General features: G+C 35.5%; 1 protein-coding gene across 1 annotated transcript; it reads right to left on the bottom strand.

Annotated features, from left to right (window-relative positions):
- Positions 1 to 236: 236 nt before the first annotated feature.
- Positions 237 to 10516, bottom strand: LOC135081137 (NEDD4 family-interacting protein 1-like). The gene is made up of 6 exons (XM_063975879.1): positions 10311 to 10516; positions 10126 to 10219; positions 8274 to 8413; positions 7533 to 7668; positions 3883 to 4068; positions 237 to 2646 (listed from the first exon to the last, which is right to left on the bottom strand). Exons 1-6 carry the CDS (start codon positions 10311 to 10313, stop codon positions 2543 to 2545), a joined length of 663 nt encoding a protein of 220 aa, XP_063831949.1. The 5' UTR covers positions 10314 to 10516; the 3' UTR covers positions 237 to 2542.
- Positions 10517 to 11299: the final 783 nt, after the last annotated feature.

Genomic DNA, 11299 nt, shown 5'->3' with positions numbered 1-11299 from the left:
GCAAAAACGAAAATGGATAGTTAACAGTGTGGCCGAGTGTACTTTTGAAGATTTTCTACTAACCGACCCTTCTTCTTTGCGGTCCTGTGTAGCTTTTACATAAATAAAGAAAGAATCGGCAGTAAAGAAATGAAAATTTTAAGAATTCAACTTTTGCATAATTTTTGCAAAGTAGAATAAAAGTAATTATAACCTATTTCTAAAAAATAAAGGGTTTGTTAGAAATATACAAAATCTACGAATAGAAAATAACATATTTATTTCATCTACAAATATCTGAACTAGACGTTATTGCACTAAAAAAATAAAATGTTTCAATCCACTAATAATTTGATATCGACATTTTGGTGCGAGAACTGGTAAAAGCCGTCTTTACTCCAAACTCCAGCTATTCCAAATACATTTAATTTACTCTTACAATTTACAAAGCGGTGATAATTACACAAAAATCGTTTCAATACAATGCGTTGACAAGATCATTATATTATGTATCAAATACAGACTTATATTACACGCTATCATTAAACTGCTCTAGGATTTAAATTAAATCAACTAATAATGTATGTTTCACACACGATTTAAAGGATCATTTACACAATGTTACTGAAATATGAAAGAATCCCATTTTGTAAAAATACAGATTCGATTTTAACAAATCACAAACATTGTATAAATGTACCTTTGGAGAACGTATTGTATTTGAAAATGAAAGTCTGAACTATATCGTACGGGATTGTTAAAATAAGTATTAAAATATGTAATTCCATTACAATTACTTATCATAAACAATGTCATGAAAATGAAAATAAGGAACTCGAATCAGACTTTCGAGATAAAATCTATGGCGCAAGTACACTATACGGGAAAACCAAAACGAAGCGCGAGCCCGGCACACCGAAGTATGGGCGACTCACGGCGAAACTAACCGAAGTGCGTGTTTACACTATACGTTTCGATCAATTTCCCGCATAGTGTACTTGCACCATATATGGGTATATGGAATGATCCCCACTCAATTGCAGCATAAGGTATACCCACATTAATACGTAGCGTGCATGGGGTGTGTGATGTTTGTATGATACCGCGATGTGATCTTGGCCCGTATCATACCCACGTATCAATATGAATACATCATTATTATAATACACAAATTTATAATTCGAGTCTAATAATAATTACACTTAAATCAAAAAAAGATGTTTTAAAGCACCCAAAAAATACAAATAAAATAAAATCTTAACCCGCAAATATAATAAAAACATACATACTTGTATAAGTACATTATTTACCTTTACAATATTTCTTTTGTAAATCTATTTAATATAATTTTCAGATTATTCACAAATAAAGTTGAGCTACTTATAGTTAAAGATATAAAATTAATCCGTAACTCCAGATTTTAATTTCAGGCTGAGAATACGCATCAAATAAATATGAATTTCAAAAAATACTTTTAATTTTTAACTCTTGAGAGTAGCCTCTTAAATGTCAGTCGATGTTATTTTTTATGAACTGAAAATATAATAATGAACGCTTTCAAGAGAAAAAGTAATTTCAATAAACATAAAAAACATCTGTGGGATTTTTCTAACCTTTAAAAATGGATTTAGGACCTAAATAATTGACGAAATAAGTCTGAAATTCAATACCTGGAGTTTCATGTCTTCATAACACAACCAGATGTAAACAAACAACAATTTGTACTGTTCATCGTAGAGTAGACCGACAGACAACAATCCTTTCAATATAGAGAGTGATGTATGAAGTTAGCATTAGCATAGACTTTGGGTGCGTTTGGCGGATAAAAGCGCTTGGAAGCGCTTTAAACCAAAATGGCGATCGCTACGGCAGTTTTCGCCGAGGACACGTTTGCTAACTTCAATATTTCGACAAATGGCAACACACAAGCCGTGTAAAGCCAAAAACCGGAAAAAAAAACTTCAATATTGACGCGTTTCAACTCATTTTTTAGCAGCGCTTACCGCTTAGCGATCCCCATTTTGCTTACAAGCGCTTTTTTCCGCCAAACGGCCCCATTATTTCGTTCCACTGGATAAGGACGTTATAACTTGAATCTGACATACAAAAATAGTCTTCATTGCAAAGTATCAAAGCACCTTATTCATAAACAGGACGCATACTTCAGTGTCAATGTCATAAGAACACAGACCAATACGACTAAAATGGCTACATTATACGATGAATTCTGAAGACAATTGACACAATGTTATGAAATTTCTATATCCAACGCATAAATGAATTAAAAAATAAATAATTAATAAATTGATGTCAATAATAACATATTTTTTTAATAATAATGTAGCCATAATAGACCTAGCATTTTGTTTGTCAAAACTGTATGAATAAAGTTCTTAGTCACATCTATGGCGTTAACTAGTAACGATTAACGAAAGCAATCAAACATGTCACTAGCATAGAGACGAGAAAACGCTATCCCTATGAGCTACACGAACAAATAGACGTATATCCATCTCTTTCCCGCACAGCGTGGCGAGCGCTGTGAGAGCGAGAGGGGTGGTGTTTAGTAGAAGAACAGCAGTCGCTCTTGCGCCGTGCCAGAGAGAAGGCGCCAACCACGTTTGATGTTTAGGTATTGGATGATGGCGCGCACACAGATTAAAATACCTGGAAAAGAAAAAAGTATTAAAACAACATAAAAGTGGAACCTCTATTGGCATAAAGGTAACAAAAGAATTTGTACTCTATCTATTTGTGTTAGAATACAAGTTTCTTCAAACGATGTGTTAGATTGGGGATATTGCTACTTCACCAGTCCTTGTTGAAGAATTAGTAAAGGGGGTGGTTACCAAAAGCATTGCCTGCTGTAGATATAAATCTAAAAGAGGTAAATAAACGTAGAATGTTGATAATCAACAATACTCAAACATTTGCTCCTTATCTATCGTATCACAACAAACAGGAAACATTGCTAACAAATGAACTATAGTCACGATTTTCATAAGATAAAGATACAACAGACAGTCAAGTGTTTGTGTTGTATTTGTTTATGAATTTTATTGTTTACTATAATATATCAGAAGCAAGCAAATGGAGGATTTGGGCTACACTCTTCACGCCAGCCAGATGGGTTGGTGAGGCCTAACATTCGCTTATTTCTCCCTTAATCGCTTTTTACGACATCTACGGAAAGAATGGGAGGTTTTAAATTAACACACACCCATGGCAAGTATACTCACTAAAGCCTGCCTGCGATCCAGGAAACTGATCCAGTTCACTCACCAAAAGCCATGATGAGCCACCACAGCCAAGAGTTATCGTGGGACGCGAGCTCGATGGAGTGTTTCACAATGATAGTCGCACCGTTTAGGAGATATACATAAGAAGTCAAAATGATCCAGTTTACTCACCGAAAGTCATGATGAGCCACCACAGCCAAGAGTTCTCGTGAGACGCACACTCGATGGAGCGCTTCACACCAGCGTAGATTTGGCCAGAAATGGCTCCGTAGCGGCTCGCCACCGTGTGGCCGAACCGATCACCGACCAAGCTCGGTGGAGTGCGAAACAATGAAAGTCAACTTGGTCAACTATAGCACACAGAAGTAAAATGATCCAGTTGACTCACCGAAAGCCATGATGAGCCACCACAGCCAAGAGTTATCATGGGACGCGAGCTCGGTGGAATGCTTCACAATGTGTCTACTTCGCCAGCAATAAATAGCACGCAGAAACACATTAGAAGTAAAATGATCTAGTTGACTCACCAAAAGCCATGATGAACCACCACAGCCAAGAGTTCTCGTGGGACACGATCTCGGTGGAGTGCTTCACAATGAGAGTCCACTTGGCCAGCAAAAGCACGCAGAAAAACATAAGAAGTAAAATGATCCAGTTCACTCACCGAAGGCCATGATGAGCCACCACAGCCAAGAGTTCTCGTGGGACGCGAGCTCGGTGGAGTGCTTCACGATGAGAGTCCACTTGGCCAACGACAGACCGAAGCCGGCCAATGCACCGTAGCGGCTCGCCACCGTGTGGCAGAAACACATCAGCAGCAGGAAACCGATCCAGTTGAACAGGAATGCCACTGGAATGGCACAAATATCGATAAATGAGTAGTTTTCACAAAGAATTTTGAGGCACATCTCTAAAAGAACACGTAGTTCTAATCAGAATTAGAAGCCTATGTTTTCAATTACTTAACTTAAACGATTTTTAGTACCTTTGAAATTAATAAATAGTAAATTACCTATTTCACTGTTAAAATCTGGGAAAAATGACTTTTCAAACGTTATTTTGCAATCTGTCGTTTAGCATAAAAAATTATCTTCTTTCAGTATTTTAAAATAAACTAAAGTACATATAAAATGACACATAACATCATTGGAGACCGTGGGAAGGTTCTAATAGGTTAGTCACTCCTCGGCGATTTAAATATTTACTCGTGTTAGGTAATTTAAGTGGCCGTTGCCGTACAAAATCACTTATGTAGTTGTATTTTTTTATGCAGGCATTTGACTACAATCGCACCTCGTGTTAAGTGGGATGCAGTCTAGGATGGTACATATAATCTGCCCTGTAAGTGCCTATTCACTCTCGCATTGAAAAGGCCCGGATTATAGTCTCCGGGAAAAACAGCAGTAGGCAGCGAATTCCAGTCCCTAGCTGTTTGCATTATAAAAGAGTCATCGAAACGTTTAGTGCGAGCTGGTGGCAATAAGAGCTATTTTGGAACAACAATGTATAGTTTGATGTGCTGTCGCTGTACATTGAGCGATGACATGTACGCTCATTGATAGACGGACAAGTGAAATATAAGTATACATTATACATATTTAGGAAAAAATTGATTGTTTAATGGTTATTGAAACAATATCTGACGAATTAAACCCACTCTGTTCAGTTAAACGACGTCATTTTCACGTCACAATAAAAACTGGAACGATTGACACGATTATCGCACGTATTTTAGGTGATCGATTCACCAAACGAGTTGTGCAAATAGATTACAATTGAAGCGTATCCAATTAGCATGCTACTAAAAAGCAAACATCTACATTTAAATCTATTTTTGTCACACGGCTAATCTCAAGATCGAATAATTTGGACAATGATAGAATATTTATCACAGTTATCGCGTCAAGTTTAAATTCTTTAATTACTTGTCTATCATTCCATCTGTCTTAGGACAGCTAAAAAATCTGGTGAGCAAGATGATCATATTTACATTTTTAAGAAATATTTTGGTGACCCACAGAACGATGTGTGTAATAAGAAACATGTGACGCGATAAATATGTAGGTAAGTACGGAGCACACCGCACTTCGGCGGTTTTTGGATTTGTTTATGAAGCCATGACGTAAGTACTCGAGAAAATTGGACGCTCGTGTCTTTGTTATCAAATGAAAGAATGGCTTCTTCACATCAACATCCATAGCTGATGTCATTTCATATTATGACGAAATCAAGCATGTTACATTTCTGGTCCTTACCAAATACTAAGTAGCATTGAAATTAAGCCTTTATGTTGCTAATTATAAAAAATATTTTTCCATAAACCCTGACTGAATGACGTCATTGAAATGTCACCAAATGTTGGTCTGTTACAGAGCAATTTTCACGTTTTATGAAAATACAATAATGAACGCGACAAACAGCAGCAATTTGATACGAGCAGTTGAGCATTTTTACGACAATTGAACGCTGTTATTTTATTTCACACTCATCAAAAAGTCCAACGATGACGATTGTATCCACTTGTAACAAGCTGTTAGTATGAAATTAATTGTTTCCTTCGTCCATGCTATCCTTAAAGTAAGTGGTATTTACGCCAGGAAAGGTTCGGTCAAACCAACACAATCACACGCGATCAGCCGGCGTGCAACGATGGCGATCAATGCATTTTAAGTCTGATCGCCATTGCTGCAACCTTAACTCCGTGCGCCTTGGTCGTTTCTAGTGCCCAAGGCGCCGACCACTATGCGGCAGAGGGAACACCCCAGGTTTTTAGTGGGTTCGAGCCCCACATAACCTGCCGTCCTCCGGCTGTAGGTATAAACGTGTCTTTGGCTCATGTATGAGACTTGCGAGATATTTAATAATAAATGATATTTTATGCTGTTTGATTGAACTGGCACCCATTTAGATCTTACTTCTTTTGTCGTTGAAGTCAACAACCAAGGCATAAATAAATAATATCATAATATTGAACTTGGCTCTCTTTTTACCTTTATGTTTTTGATTAACCTTATAGCAAGCGGTTTCTACGTGCTACGTCATTAGCACACCTCTGCCGCCACCAAACCGCGACAGGGAAACAAATGAACGTAAATATCGCATTCGTTTCAGCACATTAACAAATTGAACACCGATATGTGTATAGATAATTAACTTAAAAAAATAAAACCGACTTCAAATGCGTGAACACAAAAAAAACTAAAAATTAAAAATATTGCGTATAAAAAAGTTCATTCCCAATTTTCCACCCTTGGGGGTGAAATATTTTCTTCAAATTCGCATGAAACCACCCTTTTGATAATACCTATTCAACAAAAAAATAATCGTTCAAATTGATTTATAATCGGCGGAGATATTGCGTATAAAAAAGTTCATCCCCAATTTTCCACCCTTGGGGGTTGTTTTTTCTATTATTAAATTTAAATGGGACCACCCTTGAGGTATTACCTATACGCCGAAAAAAGATTTGTTCAAATCGGTTCATAATTGGCGGAGTTATCGCGTAACAAACATAGAAAAAAAAAAAACATACGGGTCGAATTGAGAACCTCCTCCTTTTTTGAAGTCGGTTGAAAATGTATGCTATTGCTGTCATTCGCGATGAAGGTGTCCTATGCGCGTAAAACTCCAGTAAATAAGTATGCTGGTATTTTTTTCAAAGAAATTATTGAGGAGACAAAAATCCTGTCTGCATAAATATGAACTGAAAAGATAGAAACTAGACAACTTAGGCTGAGTTGCACCACCTTACTTTAACTGTACTATAACTTTATCCGGTGTATTTTGTATGGAGTTTCACAGAATTTTGAAAGTCAAAATAAGGTTTTTTTTTTGCGCCGGGAAATGCTTTGCGCATACCCACTGGCCGATGGGACAGTGGGTTATGTGGGACTCTCTACCCACTAAAACCCGACGGGTGTCCTCCGGGGCCATTGAAACGAAGCCGCGAGTTATTGTCCTATTATTGGACATTCGTCCATGGCGCTTGCAACAGGGCCGAAATATCGGAAACTCAAAATTAAGGTACATGGTAGCAATCCCGTCAGTAATAAAAGTTATTCGTCCGCGGCTCAAGACGGTGCAACCTAGCCTTAGTTTCCAAAAATACAGTCGGAGGCATCAATAAATAGTTCTTTCATTGGCGAATGTAGTCGCAGTCGAGTAAAAAAAAATTTTTTCATGCATAACAACGCAGTTATTTCACCACAATCGCACCTGGTGTTAAGTGGGACGCAGTCTAGGATGGTACATATCTGCCCTGTAAGTGCCTATTCACTCTCGCATTGAAAAGGCCCGGATTATGATAAAACTCACCAAAGAACGAAGTCAGGAACATGATATCAGTGCCCAGCAGACTGTTCTCGGGGTCGAGCTGTTCTGCAGACGCCTCAGTCGGTTCAACTGTCACGAAGGCGGCGAACGTCGGGTGATGGGGCGGCGGGCCTTGCACCTTAACAATAAATACATTTATAAATAAATACTGAATGCGAAAGTCGCATCAAAAACAGACTATGGCATGTCAGACTAAACATTGTGACACGATTGTGATATGAAATTACACATTGTTGTTGAAAATTATCATTGAATTTGTTTTTATAGTACAAAAAAAGATGCAATGTGCAGCACATCAAGCTAAAGATGACAATGTTTAGCTTGATGTGCTGCTGTCTATACAAGGTATCTCATCTAACATGCAGATGACTGTACATAATCAACTGTTAGTCAACATGTTACAAATCATACAAAACTGCCTTGATGAAGTATCTTGAAATGTCTTGCTAAAATGGCTCGTATTCGACTTTTTGTTGGATGTGCTTTTGATTAAATTGCAGAAACCTGCAGGATTATACTAATGAGAAATTACTTAAAAAACCCCATAATCTTCTAGCACTATTAAACCCATATTTTTCCTTATCCAACATGATTAATCCTGAAATGTTATTATTTTTCCTACAATAATCAGTAGTTACCAACTCTTAAAATATTAAATAACTCACTATATGTATGTATAACGGAAATTGATGGCGAAATTGTTTAAAAACAATATTTCCCAACCTGTGGCATCGGGCCCTCCCCCTCCATCTGTTTCTCCCGCTGCACCTCCTCGTAAGTGGGCAGCTTGGAGTTGGCCGCCACATCGTACGGAGGTGGAGCGGAGAAGTCCGCCTGGGGTGGCGGAATCTCCGTTACACTGTCTGGAGATAAGCAGAAAAATATTATTATAATATGACTGCTGGCCTGACAAACTTTCTTTAATGGCGTTTTCAGGTGACATCACATCTGATTCATCAATTTATGTAGCACTAGATTTTGCCCGCGGCTTCACCCGCGTAATATTTTGTGTCACAGATTGGCATAAATTATAGCCTATATGTTAATCTGGGTTACAAACAATAATACTGTAAAGTTTCAACAAAATCCGTTCAGAAGTTTTTGCGTGAAAGAGTAACAAACATCCAGACATCCAAACTTTCGCATTTATAATATTAGTAGGATAATAGCAGATAATATAACTACATTTCATGTGTTGTTCCAAAGTTTATACATAGTACAAAAATGAAATCAATAGACTCCAGTATTATATCCAAATATTTACAATCACTGAAAATTCAAAATTAACTGTTAATTGAACTTCCAGAGCCCTTAAAAATACTTTTTACTGGCAATGATGATTTATTTTTAAGAAATCTGACCTGACCTTAAATCTAAAAGTACAGATATTTTAAATAAGTACAATTAACTTACTTATTCATCATTTAAGTTAGATTATTTAGGTGTACCATGGTACACAAGTGTGTTTTATCTGCTAAACTGTTGCCCTCAAGGTCACCGCAATGATTACAGTCAATTGCAGTTCCTTAATAAATATTCAATTATCAATACAAACTGTACAATTACAAACAATTACAATCTAAAAGAATGTGTGTAATCTACATTTAAATGAATGTAAGCTGAGTTAATTTTCTTTTGCAAAAGTACATGTTCTGTTTACTTTGTATTTTTTTTTATTATTTAAGAAGCGTTTTTGCAAATATTTAATTATTGGTTAATGTAATTTTTGGAGTAAATCTATGTATCAAATGTACTGAAGAATTTTAGTTTTGATTCCATTGAATTTGAACCTCATTTCAAAGAAATAAAAGATATAAAATTTTAAACTTTCGCGTTACATTTCAACTAAAATAGTAAGACACGGGTCTTAAAATAAAAGATACATTTTTTATTATTGAATGATTGCACATATTTATCAGTTTTTAGTTAGCCTCTTCTGTGTAAAAATACAGAAAACTTATCTTAAGAGAAAACATAAATGATGAATGACCAACTTATGATGATTTATTACTGCAAAGTAATAAACTTACAGTTTTACAATTACAGATGGTGTAAAATGTAAAATGAGCTTCACACTATGAATCACATGTGTGCGACTAATTTTAGATTAGATATTGAGTAATGATAAGCTTATCATAATATTAAGTAGCTAAAAATAAACAAAATGATTCAATATACACAAATATACAGACTAAAGTTGGTTTATATGGAATTGCTTCTTATTTGCATATTTTTAGGTACATAATACAAGTTTTTCCTTTAAAAATTGTGTGTCCACTTCCTTTCCTCTAAAAATTCAATGTTATAACAATATGCATTCAACTGTTATTTGTTCACAAATCAAGTTACATTATAGTCGGCTGCTGATAAGAATGTTGATAAATACTTACTCAATATTGCTGAACATGTGTTTAGGTATGATTGATGTGAACATGTTTTTGTAATTAAAAGATTACAGTTGTAATTTTACCATTTTTAAGGATAATGAGACTTAGTTATGATAAGGAAACTGGTAAGTAATGAATGGTCTTGAATATTTTATCTAGAAAATGTACAGTATGATCGAGGTACTTACTAATGTCAAAGAAAGGCGGAGGCATCTCTAAAGTCGACGGCAGCATCACCCTCAGGTGAGCTGGTGGGCAAATAGTGTCTGCCCGAGGATGGCTCTGCAAGAAACACCAAACACTTTCACATATACTCTCATATCTACGCAGGCAATTACATAAATAAACAATTAAAAACAATCCCCACACATACCATGTCACAAAACGTTTAGGACCGAGCAAAATGCACTTATACACTAGCACTGAGTTCTTATAAAAATGCTTGCAGGTACAATTAAATAATCTACACACAATTTAATAATAGTCCTCGCATGGTTCAAGGATTTTCAGATGATTTTATCGGAAAATATGCTACGAGCAAATAGACAGGCGCACCCCCCAACCAAGACAATTTATGACGTTTCCTATTAAGTTTAGAAACTGAATTGAATCATTAACATCAATCAATGTAATATTTCTTACTTTTATTGCAATTAAAATATATTAATAAATTAAAAAGGGATTTTTTTACAACTTTTTATAAAATGTTTTCAAATATAAAGTAAAAAATTAACTTTTTAATTGAACTTTTTAATTGTTGTAAGTTTTTGAACATATTAATATTTCTAAACGAAAATTTGACCGGGGATAACAGCTCAAAAATAATCTACTACTATTTTAAAACTGGGAGATCAAAAAGAGAAAATTTCTATAAATATAAAAAAAAACATTATCTAAAAAAAGCAGGATTTTTTTCTTTTGATATGATTAAGATAAAAACTCAACAAAATAATTCACTGTTTCTTGTTAATAAACTTGCAATTTGTAAACAAGTAAAAAAAAGTAAAAAAAAGCTTCAAACATCGAATTTGGAACAGGGCTTTGGAATTTCCCTACACAACATGTCAAAATTCAAAATAAATTGTTTGCACAAAACAATGTTTAACTACACATTTTTATTTGCACCAACAATGTTTTTGCTTTTCATGCCTGGTAGAAAAGACGTACAGAAAAGCACCCTCACGTGGATCTAGTCGAAGGACAGGTTACTTCTACATTATTTGTCATTTTGACTATAATATTTTCTTCGTCCCACGACATTGGAGAACGTAGAAACACAATAGCCATAGAGGAGAAGAAGAAGAATTCATTTTTTTTGCTAAAAACAATGTTTTGTCAAGTCTGTACAAGCCTCGAGGGGTA

Source organism: Ostrinia nubilalis, chromosome 19 (assembly GCF_963855985.1).
Source record: "Ostrinia nubilalis chromosome 19, ilOstNubi1.1, whole genome shotgun sequence".
In the NCBI taxonomy this organism is placed as follows: domain Eukaryota; kingdom Metazoa; phylum Arthropoda; class Insecta; order Lepidoptera; family Crambidae; genus Ostrinia; species Ostrinia nubilalis.
Note: the sequence above shows the minus strand (reverse complement) of the source record. Positions and strands in the feature narration are given on the sequence as shown.

Bases quoted from the DNA above. Each gene is read 5' to 3' on its own strand.
- LOC135081137 (XM_063975879.1), bottom strand. The intron at 4,069-7,532 runs GTGAGTTTTATC...GTGCCATTCCAG, and splicing joins GTTCCTGACTTCGTTCTTTG to TGGCATTCCTGTTCAACTGG. The intron at 2,647-3,882 runs GTGAGTGAACTG...TTTCTTTTCCAG, and splicing joins GTGGCTCATCATGGCCTTCG to GTATTTTAATCTGTGTGCGC.